The 17135-nt window shown below is 48.7% G+C and overlaps 1 protein-coding gene across 8 annotated transcripts in view; it reads right to left on the bottom strand.

Annotated features, from left to right (window-relative positions):
• The window catches only part of TECRL (trans-2,3-enoyl-CoA reductase like), a 119942-nt gene that overhangs the window by 79113 nt on the left and 23694 nt on the right, over window positions 1-17135 (bottom strand). For all 8 annotated transcript variants that reach the window (XR_012645495.1, XM_074993908.1, XM_074993907.1 and 5 more), the window contains exon 2: window positions 12713-12764. Coding sequence is in view for 7 of the 8 variants with exons in the window: in XM_074993908.1 (XP_074850009.1) it covers window positions 12713-12764 (52 nt within the window). In the remaining variant the exon portion in view is untranslated. The remainder of the gene's footprint in view (window positions 1-12712; window positions 12765-17135) is intronic.

The raw sequence follows: 17135 nt of genomic DNA, 5'->3' as shown, positions 1-17135 counted from the left end.
CTCAGGAGATCATCAGTTCTATCCCGCTGCTCAAAGCAGGACCAATCCCCAACCAAGTCATCAATATTCTCTGAGTAGCTCATAAACTGCAGAAAACAGCACTCCAGGAGAATTTGATCTGATGTCCTGAGTCCGAAGAGGTAGCACTTCCTAATCACTCCCTGCAACGTGATTCAAATTCTCCACACAAAAGAAACAGAGGGCACCAAAAAAGGCTTTTAACTGAGTTTCCCCAGAGTCTGTTCCTAGACCAGGGGTTCAGCATCCCCCGACACGGATGCCAAGAGTGACATGTGAGCCTATTTCATCAGTACGCGAGGCGGAAACTCAGCCCCGCCCTTCCTCCCCCATGCCGCTGGGAGCTTGCTCAAAGCCATGCCATCTGTGGATTAAAGAAACACCAGTTAACGCTACCAAAGACCACCTCTATGGTAAAGCCCTGCATCTTAATTTATTGATTAATGAAACTGTTGTAAATAGGACTAGTAGTGACTTTAAAAAGTATCACCAACACTCAGACCATATCTAGAGGTCAAAGGTCAAATTTTGGCACTCTGCCTCGGAAGCGTTGCTGACCCCTGCTCTAGACACATGCACCACTCATGCTCTTGAGACACACAGTCAAGCGTGATACTTCAGTAGCAGTAGAGCCTTCTCTCATGGGCCTTTGCTTTCAAAACCTCTCCGGACGCAGCACCGAGAGACCCAAGCAAACTGGGAGGCAAGCACAAGCTAAACATCTGAGAATCTCAGAATTAATAATTCAATCTAGATTTTAAAAAAAGTGAGCTCAATAGTAACACCTTCCAGTTCTGGAGTTTATTTATTAGGTAAATTCCACAAACTCCAGGTGACTGTCAGTCATTCAGACGCATGACCTACCAGTTCACCTAACACGTGCCTAGGCCAGCAGACAGGCACTTGTCGCGGATACAGAAACGCTTGTGCAGAAGTGTCCAGATCTGAACCAAGAGGTCAGCTCACATTTACCGCAGGGAGGATGAATGCAAAACAGAACAGGCCAGGTGGTCACAGGGTGTTATGCACTCCGTTCCCCGCTAGCAGGCAGTCTGGTCATCTGTGAATGAACCGCTTTGGCACTGACGCACTTTCAGGGGCTTAGCCACTCAAGGGGCTCCACAAAACCTCAGTATCCCTCTAGGATCCCCATAAAATGAATAAGAATGAAATTGGCGCCTAGGAAGTGACGCCATTACAGCCAAATACAGGGTGAAATGCTAATCCAGAACTCTCTTGTCCAGCGATATCCATAATCTGGCATAAGTTTAGTTAGCCGGATGACCATTTATCATGGGTGTGACCAAGTTTTCCAGAGCCCCTAAAAGGTTGTTCCCAGACTCCGGTCCTGGCTCTCAGTGTTCAGTGCTGTTATTTAGCTGTAATTTAACCCTCAATGTCTTCTAAGAATCCAGTGCTAGACAATTTTGATCTCCGGTGCTCTGGCAAATTCTTTCTTCCGGCACTGGTCAGGTCCCCAGGGTGCTGGATTAGATAGGTTCAACCTGTACTATTATCAGGGGCCAGGGTTTTCACCTATGCTAGCCAACCACCCATGCAGAGGGGAGGGTGATTTCTGAGCCCCACCCCCTCACAGACTGCTGTGCAGTTGGACGTTAGATTGGTTTAGCTACATGACTCAAGGCTGTGAAAAGTGTCCTGCCCTGAGTGCTGTAATTAATCCACACTGACCCCTGCCATAGATGCAGCTAAATCTTAGGTCCACCTGTCAGAGAGCTGGATTAACAACATTCTCAGACACACACATATCCTCCCGGTAGGGTGGGAAGCATCTATACCATGGCACTTCACTGGCCCACCAGCAGCACATTAGCTGTGCTCCTGTAATGCTAAGTATATCTGGGCCTTGCTATCCCTTGTAAAATAGGCATGAAGATATCGGTGCATTTATCTGTCCTACCATTTAGTGTGTATATTGTTTGTGGCATGGGCTGTCTCTGGCTTTACCTAAATCCTCTCCAAAACACAGAGCAATGGGGGCCCATTCTTAATTTGGGCCTAAAGACACTACCATAATAATAGCAAAGACCTCCAAGTGTTCGTTAAAACCTGCTCAGGAAATACAGTTGTCTCAGCAAAGACAGCAAGACCCTTGTGAGGAACTCTAGTACAGAGCTTAAATGTTGTTTCCTCAATGTAGCAGAGAAATGCATCGTAATAGTTTTCTATTAGTATTTATGATCTGTGTCTAACAGCAAGTGGGGAAATTAAAAAACAATGGCACAAAAACCTTAGAAAGTCTCCTAGTCTGACCATTCCCATGCACAAGGTCAGCCAAGAAGAATGAATAATTTGCCCACATCCGCTTGCTGCATTTCTTCACTCCCAGCTGAGCACACTCCATGGCTTGTTTCCAGCTGAGTTACCCAGAGGTGGATGGAGGCAATCTTCTTCAAACTAAGGGGTAGAAGCAACTGCAAACCGCAGGACTGGTGGCACTGGGCTCTGGACAATGTGTGTGTGTGTGTGTGTGGAGGGCAGGGGCAGAACTCAGCTCCAGCCCCCCAGATGGGATGGGTGCTTTGGTGGAAGGGGCAGGGCTAGGACCAGCCAGCCCTCAGCAGTGTGCAGACTGTACTGTATCTGGCTCCAGCAGCAACATAAAGTTCCTGGAGCTCTGGCTGCTGCTGCAACAGTAGATGGGGCAGTGACTTGGATTTCCAGGTCCTTTTAAATCACTGGGCCCCGGAGCAAGTGCCTCCTTTTCTCACCCTGTTGGCGGCCCTGGCAAGCCAAAAGGGTCTGTAAATCTGCACCAGGAATGATGAGGATGTTGGCCCTACAGTCAACCGACCACATGAGTGGGATTCTAGCTGCCCTACACAAGCGCATGGTTCTCAGGCTCTGGGTTGCAGAGAGCTATCCGGCGGGTGTGTCCCCTACACAAACATCTTCCTGACCAGCCCCAGCCACAGTCAGCCTCGCAGGTGTGAAACTTACGGGGTGAAATCCCAAACACATAATGAACAGATCCCAAGTTTGTGACTTTTACTGTCTCTTTTTGCAAAGCTGATGTCGTGATTTTGGCTGCGCCTGGCTCAGTTCTTGAGCCCAGGGGCTGGCATTACTGCAGCAGCTGGTAGAGAAGGTTTCATGTACCCCTCCCACACCCCCAGCCTCCCCTTTTGTAAATCTGACCCAGGATTGTGTGCAAGCTGGAACCAGCAGGTTTTAAATGAGCTGCTCCTCTTCCAAGCAGTCATCATTTCCCGCACTCTGGCTTCTTGCAGAGCTGAGCACAGCTGAGGGATGCCTTTGTGGGAGCTGAGCTGGCAGACAGCCCTTGATGTTCAGAAAGCAGGCAGCGGAGGCGGGGTACAAGCCCACGGAGCTGCTGGAAAAGGACCTTGTGAACTCCTACCTCTGTGGGTGTGGTTTTGCCACCATCTGCTGAGGAGCCACAGGCTACGTCTACACGTGCCCCAAACTTCGAAATGGCCATGCAAATGGCCATTTCGAAGTTTACTAATGAAGCACTGACATGCATATTCAGCGCTTCATTAGCATGCGGGCGGCAGCGGCGCTTCGAAATTGACGAGCCTTGCCGCCGCGCGGCGCATCCAGACGGGGCTCCTTTTCGAAAGCACGCCACCTACTTCGAAGTCCCCTTATTCCCGTGAGCTCATGGGAATAAGGGGACTTCGAAGAAGGTGGCGTCCTTTCGAAAAGGAGCCCCGTCTGGCCGCGCCGCGCGGCGGCAAGGCTCGTCAATTTCGAAGCGCCGCTGCCGCCCGCATGCTAATGAAGCGCTGAATATGCATTTCAGCGCTTCATTAGTAAACTTCGAAATGGCCATTTGCATGGCCATTTCGAAGTTTGGGGCACGTGTAGACACAGCCACAGAGACCATACAGTGCCAAACAGTGCCATGCGTTAAAGCGCTGATGGAAAGCTCAGTGAAGTCTAGGGCTTCCAGGGGCGTTCAAACAGGCCCTGAAGGAGATCTCCTCCAAGGAGCAACCCCCATACACATCTGCACAGAGGAAGTCATTTGCAATACACATTTGCAATACACAGAAACACGTTTTCTTGGTTCTATGAAGCCTAGGGCTGATTCTGTCTCCTGGCACTACAGCTACTAAGTAGCCACCTCTATAGACATCTTACTCGAAGAGCTCTCTTTTACCACCTTTTATCTCAGGTGACAAAAGCCTGAGGTCGCGGAGCAAGGGCGTGAGGATTTTGGCCCATGCATTTGTTTTTCACTCTGCTGAATTCACTCTAGTAATACTTCTTAGATCAAGAAGAATGCAGACAGACCCTGGGCCCAAACCTGGCACCACTTGAGTTTCACAGATAAGCCTCTAGTGCTGGAGCTAAAAGACACCTTTCTCTGAGGCATCTCTCCTGAGCACACACAAGTTACACATGCACCTGCCAAAGTATCACTTTACCTCCTGTTTTGTATGGGAGCTAACCCCACTTCCCTCCGCCTGCCTGGCAGGGGACGTGTGTACCAGAAGCTCAGAGTCAGGTGCTGTACATGCACCGTGTATTGGGCTGTAGGGACTCCAGCTCTGGGTAGGCTCCCAAGAACACTTCAGCCAAGTGAGAGATTAGTTTACCAGAGCCCCCCGAAATAAAAGGGGCAGACACCCTCGCCTTGACTGCTTTGATTGGTACCACTAAGGGACAAAGGGGGAAATTTGCAACCCAGAGCCTCAAGGCAGTTCAGCCCAAGGATGTTAAGGTTACCATGGTACAATAGTGACCCCTCTATTCCTGCTGCAGCTCTGGCTGGTCCCCTGCCAGCAACATGGACTGACTCTCTCCAGCCCCTGGCCTTCTAGCCCCACCACACCTGATGCCTTCTATCCAACCCTCCCTCTTCTGCCAGCTCCCAGGCTGCTGCCTCCAGCCCAATCCGTATCTCATTTGCATGTGCCCAATCACCTCAGACTGTTCTCTCTACAAAGGTTACAGACCTGCCTTCCAGCTGGCTCTTGAGGGCAAAAGTGTTTTCTGATCTGGCAGGTCCCTGTATTCTACTCTCTTGCTTAGGCTATGTCTACACTACAAGACAAATTCAAAGTTATTGAAATCAGTTTTACAACGGCTGTTTTTTGAACTCGATTTTGAGTATCCTCACTTGCCCCAGGCTCCCAACAATTTCGACATATGGCTTCCATCCTGAAATTCCAAACAGTGCATTTTGGGAACCTATCCCACAGTTCCCTCTGCGCCGCATTTGGAACCAGGTACAGCAGCCCTGGTTAGTTTCCCAGCTGCCCCAAATAGTGTGGATCTGGGAATCAAGTGCACCAGCGCTGTCAGTTTCCCGGGTTCCTGCAGCTTGGAGGACATGGGAAACTTACAGCGCAGCAGCCCTGATCAATTTCCCAGCTCCTGCTAGTAGCGGTGAGCTGGGAGCCGGGTGCAGCACATACTCTGTGGGATACATACTTGTGGAGGCTAACAAATTCAAATGAAAGACACAGCGCTTCCACACTAGCCTTTATTCGACATTTTAAACTCAAGATTGGTGTTATACCTGTCTGATAATATCGATATTTTGTCATCTAAATTAGGGCAGACTAAATCAAGCTAATGGCATTTACGGTGAAGACAGTGATATTTTAATGTTGAGCTAACTGCTTTAAATTTGATTTTATCTTTTAGTGTAGCCATAGCCTTAGACAACCATTCTCCTCTGCAATTTTTTGCCCGTAACCTTGAAATCCTTCCCTCCATCAGTATGCTGGAGAGCTTCTCCATTTCACTACCTGTTCTAGTGGCTGGGCCCTTGAAGAGTTACTACATTTCACACTATATAGTCCCTCAGGAACCTTTCCCAACTCTAACCAACTCTGCAAAATAATAAAGTTAAAGGGAGAACGTCAAGGACATCAGTCTCCAAAGGTTAGCCCGCTCTCAATGGCCCAGTTTTTAATTAACCACACTTCATATCAAAGGGAATAAACAAAGCTTAATAAAATGAACACACTAGGCCCACTGGGATCCCTGGAGCATCTTCTACAAGTCAGGAAAGGGGGTCTGCCCTCTGCACTTTTGAGACCACAGCATGATCTCCCAGATACCAAACGGAAGATGTCATGAGGACATAATAGTCCAGTAGTGCAGGAAGTGAAAGGGGTTCATGACATTTAGTCAGATACCAAAGGGGTACTTGGCAGAAGAGAGTTTGGGAATTACTGCACAAGATAAAAATGTATTAAGATACGCTAATGATCAATGTTTGATTTTGCTACAATCCACTAATCATAATGGCCGTGTCTACACTAGCCAAAAACTTCAAAATGGCCATGCAAATGGCCATTTCGAAGTTTACTAATGAAGTGCTGAAATACATATTCAGTGCCTCATTAGCATGCGGGAGGCCACGGCACTTTGAAATTGACGTGGCTCGCCGCTGCGTGGCTCGTTCAGACAGGGCACCTTTTCAAAAGGACCCCGCCTACTTCGAAGTCCCCTTGTTCCTATCTGCTCATATGTTTTTTTCTGCTCATAAGAATAAGGGGACTTCGAAGTAGGCGGGGTCCTTTCGAAAAGGAGCCCCGTCTGAACGAGCCGCGCGGCGGTGAGCCACTTCAATTTCGAAGTGCCGCGGCTGCCCGCATGCTAATGAGGCGCTGAATATGTATTTCAGCGCTTCATTAGTAAACTTCGAAATGGCCATTTGCGTGGCCATTTCGAAGTTTGGGGCTAGTGTAGACACAGCCAATGAGCCCAAAGAAAAGGGTACAACTCAGGTAGCATTCCTCTTAAAAACGCTTCCCAAAGCAGAGCAATATCATTATTTCCATTTGATCGATGGGGAAACTGAGGTACCAGGCAGTGAAGTGATTTGCTCTAGATCACCCAGCAGCTCCGATTTCCCAGTGCTGCACTGTCACCACTCTTTTTTATGGGTGCATACGGAGGGAGGGGGGAAGTACAAAAAAGATTACTCTGTTCTTTGCCCAGGCCTTGGCACCAATTCTATAATCTACAGATAATCTGAATCTATTGTTTCATACGCAGCTAACTGGAAAAAAAACCTGCAAGGGCAATTCTAGAAGAGAGGAAGGATTGTTCAGTGGTTAAAGGAACTAGATAGTGAGGGGTTAATTCTGTCCTGCAACAGATTTACAGTATGACCTGGAGCAAATCAATATCTCTGTGCCTTGCCTTCCCATCTGTAAAATGGGGACAATGCTACCAGAGATCTGTCCAAAAAAATAAAAAACAAGAATTCCATATCATGACAGATTGAGGTTTTGCCATTTGGTTTTGTTGAGCATCAGGATGAAACCAAAGCCTTGCAATATCCACAGAAACAAGAGTGTATGTGTCCCCCACCTCAAACAGCCAATAATCTCAGGTGTTGGAACACTCATCCGGGAAGCAGAAAGGACACATTTCAGTCTTCGCCCTCATGAGGTGTTGCACAGACCTGAATAGTACCCCCCTACCTCCCGGACAAGTGTCTCAACCCTGCGGCCATTAACTATTTTGGAGGTGGGTTGCAGCTCCCTCCCAATTGCTGGTCCAACCCAGAGACAGAAGCTGGTATCTGAGGCATTCCCAACAAAGGGTTCATCAAAACTGAATCTGGCGTTTGTCTGCAACAAGTTGTGATTTAGACGCATTGGCATTTTGTGATGGAGATGTTTCAGTAAAAGACTCCGTATCCATTCTATGTACTTTCTTCTTGGAGATCGTAGTTTAGAGTGGCAAGACAGTCAGGCTGCGTCTCTACTATGAGATAAATTCGATATTTAATAAATTTGCATATTTAACCACAATATTATGAATTTGAATAAAGTGTCCACAGAGCTTCTTGAAATCTGACCCACCTCTTTTCCATGTCAAATCCCTGCATCCCCATTGCCCCGTGCAAGTTTGACAGCATGAGCACTGCATTGTGGGCACCTATCGCACAGTGCCTTAGCATTGCTTGCCTGTGATTGTTTCATGTTGGAAGCCCAGAATTCCAAGCACTGTCCCAGAATTCACTGCATCACTGAGTATGCGACAAAAGAACTGGAGATCATCCATTTCCTTCTGCAGCATTCCAGTGCAAGCATGGATCCAAGAACACTCCAGCTCATATCACAGATCATTTCAGCAACCACAGTGACTGTCACACAATTTGTCCTTCGATTCCAAAGCTCAATAACGTTTGGCTATCTTACAGGTGCTGCTGCTGCTGATGATGATGACGACGATAAGAATGGTTTAGAAAAGCAAATCTCCCAGCTGCAATCCAAGAACTCAGAGCTGCTGGCTGCCTTAATTGCATTGCTGACAGTGAAGCATCAGTTTTGGACTCAAGAGACTGGCACACACTGGTGGGATCACATTGTTTTGGAGTCCTGGGACGATCAGCTGTGAGTGCAGAATCTTTGCATGTGCAAGTCTACCTTCATGGAATTTGTGATATGCTAATGCCTGCCCTGAAGCACAACAACATAAAAATGAGGCAGGCTTTAACAGATCAGAAACATGTGGCAATTGCACTGTGGAAGTTTGCAGCCCCCAACAGTTATTGGTCAGTGGAAAGTCAGTTTGGGTTGGGCAGATCTACAGAGGGGTCTGTGGTGATGGAGGTGGCCCATGCAATCTCTCAGTGTCTCCTCTGGAAGACTTTGACCCTGGGAGATGTACAGGGCATAGTGGATGGCTTTGCTGCCCAGGGCTTTCCTAACTGCTGTGGGGCAATAGATGGCACGCACATTCCCCTCATGGCACCAACCCACTTGGCCTCAGAGTACATTAATCAAAATGGTACTTCTCCCTGGCCATGTAGGGATTGGTAGATCACAAAACTCGTTTTACCAATATCAGTGTTGGATGGTCAGGGAGGGTTCATGATGTGTGCATATTCCAAAAATCGGGACTGTACCCAAAGCTCCTGGATGGGACTTTTTTCCTTGATCAGAAAGTCAAGATTGGTGATGTGGAATGCCCGTTGTTATACTGGGCAACAAAGCTTACCCTCTGCTTCCCTGCCTGATGAAACCCTACACTGGACCCCAGCAAGGAAAACTTCAATCACAGACTGAGCAGGTGCAGAATGATCGTGGAATGTGCCTTTGGACCTTTAAAAGCGAGGTTCAGATGTTTTTTGACCTGTTTGGACATTTCTGAAGCTAATGTCACCACCGTTATTACAGCGTGCGCTATTTCACACAACATATGCGAATCAAAGCAGGAGACTTTCCTGTCCGTCTGGAATTCTGAAGTGGAGGCAATAGGCAGGGCTTAGTTGCAGCCATCTCCACTGTCATCCACCAGTAGCCACACTCAGGCTGCAGCAATAAGGGCCACTTTAAAAAAACAGATTTATGACTGATCTGTAACACACGTGCTACCTATGTATTTCTCTGCCACAATGCCAACAAACCATACCGTGTCATAATGCATGAATGCTTTTCCTTGGTGGGAGAGGGTGAAGTTGCAGTAAATAGAATGCATGTGGCAGGCAGCTGTGCCTTCAGCGCCCTCCCTCCCCAAACCCCCCTCGATTCCTTCAGCTATGTGTGTGCTGCAGACAAGGGAGTTTCACTGGCCAACCGTGCCTTCAGCAGCACTCCCTCTTTCCTCGCCCGCCTGTTTGATTTGTGTTCCCCCCCCCCCCCCCCACACACACTCCTGCAGGACAAGAAAGCACACCGAGCTCAAGGGAATGATTTTATTTTTGTGGGAGGAGAGGTTTAAGTGGCTGGGAAAAGAAGACTTCTCAAGGGTCCTTGAAGAGCCTTTTGCAGTGGCCCAAGGGGCTGGAGCACTGGGGTAGCCTTACCCTTCCTCACCATATGTGGGGACCACAACAATGCGAGGTGGGCAACCTCTCCTCAGGGGACTACGGCCAGCTGCTGCCCTGTTGGGTTGGAAGCGTCTCTGCAGCTGAAGCAGGGAACGCAGGATTTCTGTCTGCTTGGTATTGGCCTTTATGAGCTTTGCCACGACCTTGGTCTGCTTCACTGAGACCTCGGTCTGCTTTGCTGTGGCCTCATTCATTTCTGACAATTGCTGCTGTTGGAGGTCAAGCATTCTCTCATTAAAGTTTAGTTAACTCTGACGCCACTCAGCTATACTGTAACGCCCCTGAGCAGTGTCCTCTGTCAAATTCTTGTGCTCTGCCTCAGCGTTTTCCATGTGCTGCAGGATCAGATCTTGTTTGCATTTCTTGCATCTTCTGGTTTTCTCTGCAATGCTGGGCACTGGGTCCGGATAAGGAAGGTCAAAATTAAGATACAATTCACACAATGTGCTTTGAAGTGCAACGAATGGGTCTTTCTGTGTACTATCACTGAAAGTATGCTTTTGTAGGGTACATGGGTTATTAAGTATGGGACAGTAAGCATGCATTTCACAATACCTCACTTGCCATCACTTATCCAGCACACTGCTTTGTGGGCATGGTAAATTATAAGCAATTGTCCTCTTTTGGTAGGAACGGAAAGGTCTGCAAAGCAGCAGCAGCTGCCAGGTGTCCTGGCTGCGTGTCTTGCGGCAGTGAAAAATGGATGGCTGTGTGTGGGATTTTGATGTACAATGAAAATAATGTAAAGAAAAGGAAATAATCCAAAGAAAGGCGGATGAAAAGTGACATGGGAAAGGGAAAGCACCACAGAGAAATCTCCGATGGATTGCAGAGGATTCTTGAAAACTGGAAAGAAATGGTGCTTGGAAAGCAACATGGAAGGGGAAATGCCCAGCAAAACCCGGCAGCCACATGGCGCTGGGTAGTCCTAGAAAATGCAAAGAAACGGTGGAAAAGAAATGTTGGGGGAAAGGGACATGGGAGGGGTGGAACCACCACAAGGCCTGCAAACCGTGTTGTGTGGTGGGGAACAGAGTGCCTGCCAGCTGCTGCAGGCCAATGTAAAGGGGCAGGAAGCATGTTTAAAATAATAATAATAATAATGATAATAATAACGGATGCAAATTCGCGTGCTTCTACAGGTTGCCAAAGAAGACGTCATCCTCCTAAAACTAATAGATATGGAGAAAGAGCAGCTTCTCCTGCTGTGACAAAAACCTGGAAAATTTGCTAAAATGCTGTGTGGTGCCATGATATCAGATCACGGCCTGGTTGCCTGGCATGGCAAGGTGTGCTACTGTGGAAGCAGCAACAAGTCAGGCCTGCCCAAGGACCTGGTGGAAAAAATATAAGAGTGCCTGGATGAGGCCTTCGAGGAGATCTGCAAAAAGGAGAAGCGCTCTCCACCCCAAGAAACATTAACACGCTGTTCTTAGGGGCACAGAAGCACAGCTAGCAAACCTGTACCTATACACAACCCTATAGTAATATCCATCACCAAACCGCTTTTAGCATGCAGAATAAATACTCACTCAAACCACTTGCTCTGGGGAGTGCTGGGACTGGCGTGGAAGTGACCAACATGGACGGGACTGCTGTGAAGGGGAATGCTATGGACGGAACCAGTTCCAGGTCGATGGTGAAGAGCTCTGGGCTGCCTGGAACAACTTTCTCTGTCCTAGGCTCATTGCTCCTTTTCTCCTCTCCATTTCCCTCTTCCTCCGGGCCACCCTGCTCACCCAGGCTCATCCTGAACTCCATACCAGGGCCTCCACAAGCGTCATAATTCAGTCCAGGTTCTGTGGTGGGGTCGCTCCCCTTCAGCACTTGCAGCTGTTGATAACAGTGGCAGGTCCATGGAGCTGCCCTGACCGCTGGTTGGCTTCCCGGACTTTTTGATGGGCCTGATGGAGTTCTTTAACCTTCACCCAGCATTGGATATATTCCCAGGAGCAGCCTTGAGTGGCCATCTGATCATAGATGGCCTCAATTCTCTTGGCCATCTGAAGTCTTTCACAACCGATTGGCCGCCCCAAATGGCAATGAGATCCAGAATCTCCTGGTGGGTCCAAGCCGGGGCTCTCTTGCGAGCCTGAGAAGTGCTAGTCGGATCACTACCCTGAGTGCTTATGATTGCAGCACAGGGCTACTGAAAATTGCTACCGATGCGGTGTAATGGTTACTGATGTGCTGCAGCACAATGGGCAACGGGATTTTTTTCACAATGGATGCCCTTTATATTTGCAGAGCTGGGCCGCTAAATCCCAATTTAAATTTTTATTCCATTTCAAATGCAATCAAAACTTTGCGGGCTTACTTTGACCTTCCTGCACGCACGACAGCAGTGCAGAATGAAACTGCCATACTTGGAGGGCCACCACACAGTCTTGTGGGATACATACGGGGCACTTCTGGAGGCTAACAAATTCAAATTAAGGACATGGTGCTTCCACACTAGCTTTGATTTGAGATTTTAAATTCGAAATTGATGCTATACCCATCCCATAATATTGATATTTTGTAATCGGTATTCAACTCAATAAATCAAGTTAATAGTAATTGAAATTAGAATTTATCTCATAGTGCAGACACAGCCTCAGTCACTATATGTTGTGCAGCACCCAATATACTGCAGGACCTAATGTCTTTTGTGACCTGTAGTTTCCACTGTAATATCAAGACCAGAGAGATCTTCCCCCTTGTTAGGGGGCAGACATATTTTACATCCCCCTGCTACAGCTCTGGGACTCGATAGCCCTTTCACAGTGTCCCTATTACTCCACAACAGCTGTCAGGCCAGACTAAACCCTGGTGTGAAATATCATAAAACAGTTAATTTGACAAACTTTTCCAAGCATGAAGGCCCCCTGAGTACGCCTCCAGCCAGGAATACAGAGTACTTACATGCTTTGTGAAATTTATGTTTTACATCGAGGAGGGTGGAAGATGGAGGTACCTAAAAAAGAAACAGACAGGAGCACATTAATTTTTATCCTTCTCCCAGTTTAGGGGGGCAAATAATAAAGCACTTTCATATCACAAATGGTCATTTCAGCTTGCCTGCTGCTTCTTCAGCCAATGTCCTTCCACATCTACAGTGACTTTCTCTTTTTTATTTGTACACTAACCCTCTTTGCCCATGTAGGTTATGGGATTATACTTGGATTAGTCCCACATGACTAGTAACTGCTATAAACAAATCTGTCATAAATTTCAACTATGGAGGAGGAAAGTTGCTATTTCTGATGGGACAGTCCCTTCCACAAAGATCAAACCAAAGTGACTACTTGAGGAGTAAGATACTACTCACTCTAAGAAAGGGTATCTGAGTCTGGCCCTTTGAGAAGGGAACAGGTAGGGACTGGACTGTTATACAATGAACAGTTTAAGGAGTGAAGAGCTATTCAGAACAAAGATATCAAAAGTTGGATGAATTAAAACAATCATTTTACTGCAAGGTGGAAATGTGACACAACTTTATTTCTTAGAACCTGGAATCTGAACATACAACAACCAAAAACAGAGAGAGAAAAAGCAGTCTGCTCTGTACAGCCACAACTCACCCCACCTTGCTTCAGGATGGCTTTTTGCAAATTGACTTTGATCATGCCCCACAAGAAGAATCAGGAAACCCGTTATGATTTAAAGAGGTGGCTTGTAATTTGTACACTCTTTGCAAAACACCACACTATTTATTAACATCAGACAGCCAGATCCTCAGTTAGCAGTAATTTGTTTAAGTAGAGTTATGCCATCTTACACCACCTGAGGATCCAGCCTTGAAAGCAGATAAACAACTAGTGGGAATGACAAATTGAACATGTGACAAGTATCTCTTCATTACCGATTTCCCATACAGTCCTTGCCTAGGGCACACGCTGTGCTGTCAGTAATCAGCTACAATTGATGAAAAGATCAGTGCAAAGAAAAAGCCATTCTAATTCATCTTCATTTTTTATGCATTTGACTGAGCTTTAACTGATTTGGTCTTCTTTTTCTCTTTTTCAAAGAGTATTAAAAAGATGTTGCACTGTGCATATCTCCCTGCAGGCTCTCCAGCTGTGACCCCATCAGCACTTGAGCCATGAATGAGGATCATCATAATAATCACTTCCAAACATTTCAGGGTAGATGTTCTATTATGCATGAGAATCCCACACTCAGTGGAGATTAGTGGTTACATATAAGTAGGGATCTTCAGTGACTGCCAGTGGTTAAAAGTTCTATCATGGAATCTGATGCCTTAGCCATGGATTGCTGTAGAATTTAACTACTAAGGTGCAGCTACACAGAGTTCATAGAATCCTAGGGCTGGAAGGGACCTTACGAGGTCAAATCCAGCCCCCTGCTTCAAGCAGGATCAACCCCTACTAAGTCATCCCAGCCAGGACCACGTCAAGCTGGGACTTTAAAATCTCTAGGAATGGAGAATCCACCACGTCTCCAGGCAATGCATTCCAGTGCTTCACCACTCTCTTTGTGAAGTAGTCTTTTCCTAATATCTAGTCTACACCTCTCCCTCTGTAACTTGAGACCATTGCTCCTTGTTCTGCCATCTGACACCACTGAGAATAGTTTCTCACCATTCTCTTTAGAGCTCCCCTTCAGGAAGTTGCAGTCTGCTATTAAATCACTTCTCACTCATCTCTTCTGTAAACTAAACAAGCCCAAAAATCAATGAAAATGGTTATGGAAATCAATGCAACTTAGGAAACTAAATACCCTAACCCAGTATGTCTGAGCTGAGATCTGTATTCAGACTTTTGGTTATAGTTGAAGCCCATTATGACCCACATGGGCATCGACCTCCCATGTGACCTCCCATTTACTACAGATAATTGTGTGCTCTGTTTGGTTTTGACATATAAAATAATCTGCATGGTGCACTTGTGGTTCTCAGAGAATTTGCCTTGCAGGTAGCGTACAAAAATTTTAGGAATTTTCTGCAGATGCAAATTTTCTGCAGGTGCAAATCATCGCAGATGATTTGACTTCCATAGAGCAGTTCCAATTTTAGTCCCAAAGGAATACTAGACTGATATCACAGGAGTAGCTATCTTTAGGTAGTATATTTGGCATTTAATTTCCAGTGGTGCTCCAAACAAGGGATTGTTGTCATCCTGAAGAGTTTTGAATCAATGAGATCCTTATTTGACAAGTTATTTGATAAATAACTTTGAAGTTAACTTTGAAGTAAAGTGTCTACCAAGGAGGTGGCCCCCTCTGGAGAACAGAGACAGTCGGGCCAGCCAAGGCAGGGCTCTATGGTCCCTGCTGACCATCTTAAGGAAACCAGCTCCCTGGCAACCCCAGGCAGGAAGCTGAGATGGTGCACCAGGAGGGGACCCTCATGGACTGAGGATGAGCTGAAAGACCTTCTCGCTCTGTGAGGGGGGAAGGAAGGGTTTCGGCAAACTGGCACCCAGCAGAGGAATGCCGAGGCCTTTGACCGGCTGGCCAGAGGGCTTACCACTGGAGACTATCACGGCCTCAATGGCAGCAGCATGTGGATAAAAGTGAAGAACTCTGCCAGATCTACATCAACGCCTGCAATGCTGCCAGCTGGTTGGGGGCATGGCCCATCCACTGCCCCCACTACCAGGAGCTGCACAGGCTCCTGGGGCCAAAGGAGACGGCCACCCCAGAGCATCTGGTGAACACCTCTGGTCTCTCCCCCACTGCGGGCAGCAAGGATGAGGCACCATAGCTACGTCTACACGTGAACCCTACATCGAAGTAGCTTATTTCAACGTAGCGACATCAAAATAGGCTATTTCGATGAATAACATCTACACGTCCTCCAGGGCTGGCAACGTCGACGTTCAATGTCGACGTTGGGCAGCACCACATCGAAATAGGCGCTGCAAGGGAACGTCTACACGCCAAAGTAGCACACATCGAAATAAGGGTGCCAGGAACAGCTGCAGACAGGGTCACAGGGCGGACTAGAGCTTCTGGGGCAACAGCTAGCCGCTCCCTTAAAGGGCCCCTCCCAGACACACTCAGCCTGCACAGCACGTGGTCTGCAGAGCCATAGGCACGCACACCTTGAGCGATGCAGTCATGATGGACCCCCAGCAGCAGCAGCAGCAGCAGCAGCAGCAGCCAGAGGTCCACCCAGCCGCCCCTGCAGGAGCAGTGCTCGCCCTGCTCAATGCCATGCAGGAGGCAGCTGAGCACCTCCTTGCCACAGAGGAGGAGCTGCCCTCAGGGGAGGAGGATGCAACCCCCAACCCTGCAGCACCCCAACCCTCCCCCCGCCTCATACGCCACTGGCTGCGGAGCTACCCCACCAGCACCGACTGGTGGGAGCGGCTGGTGCTCGGAGAGTGGGACGACGACTGCTGGCTCAGGAACTTTCGCATGAGCCGGCAGACATTTCTGGAGCTATGCCAGTGGCTCACCGCCACACTGAGGCACCAGGACACCACCATGCGGCGTGCCCTCGGTGTGGAGAAACGGGTCGGCATCACTGTCTGGAAGCTGTCCACTCCAGACAGCTACCGATCCATGGGCCAGCAGTTTGGCATTGGCAAGGCCACCGTTGGGGCTGTCCTCATGGAGGTAAGAGGACCCACGGGCGGGGGGAGGGGAGGCAGCCCTGGCAGGGGAGGGCAGGGGAGGGGAGGGGAGGGGGGCCCTGGCAGGGGAGGGCCACACACTCCCTGCTCACCCCTCATTGGTGCTCCCCCATGTGCTTCCCCTGCAGGTCGTCCGCACCATCAACGCCCTGCTTCTCCACAGGCTCGTGAGACTTGGGGATCCAGATGCCACCATCGCTGACTTTGCCACCCTGGGCTTCCCCAATTGCTTCGGGGCTCTGGATGGGACTCACATCCCCATCCGCGCCCCGGAGCACAGTGGAGACCGTTACATCAACAGGAAGGGCTACCACTTAGTGGTCCTCCAGGCCTTGGTGGACAGCCGGGGCCATTCCTGGACATTTATGTGGGCTGGCCTGGCTGCACCCACGACGCCCGGGTATTCTGGAACTCGGGCCTGTGCCGCCGGCTGGAGGTGGGGACCTACATCCCCCAGCGGGAGAGCCCTGTGGGGGACACCACCATGCCCCTCTGCGTCATTGCAGACGCGGCATACCCCCTCCGGCCCTGGCTCATGCACCCATACACGGGCCATCTGTCTGCCAGCCAGGAGCACTTCAACCAGTGCCTGAACAACGCGCGCCAGGTGGTGGAGTGCTCATTTGGCTGCCTCAAAGGGCGCTGGAGGTGTCTCCTCACCCGCCTTGATGCAGACCCCACCAACATCCCCCAGATTGTGGGTGCGTGCAGCGCCCTCCACAACCTGGTAGAGAGCAAGGGGGAGG

Source organism: Carettochelys insculpta, chromosome 4 (assembly GCF_033958435.1).
Source record: "Carettochelys insculpta isolate YL-2023 chromosome 4, ASM3395843v1, whole genome shotgun sequence".
Taxonomy (NCBI): Eukaryota; Metazoa; Chordata; order Testudines; family Carettochelyidae; genus Carettochelys; species Carettochelys insculpta.
This window is presented reverse-complemented; position numbering and strand designations above follow the sequence as displayed.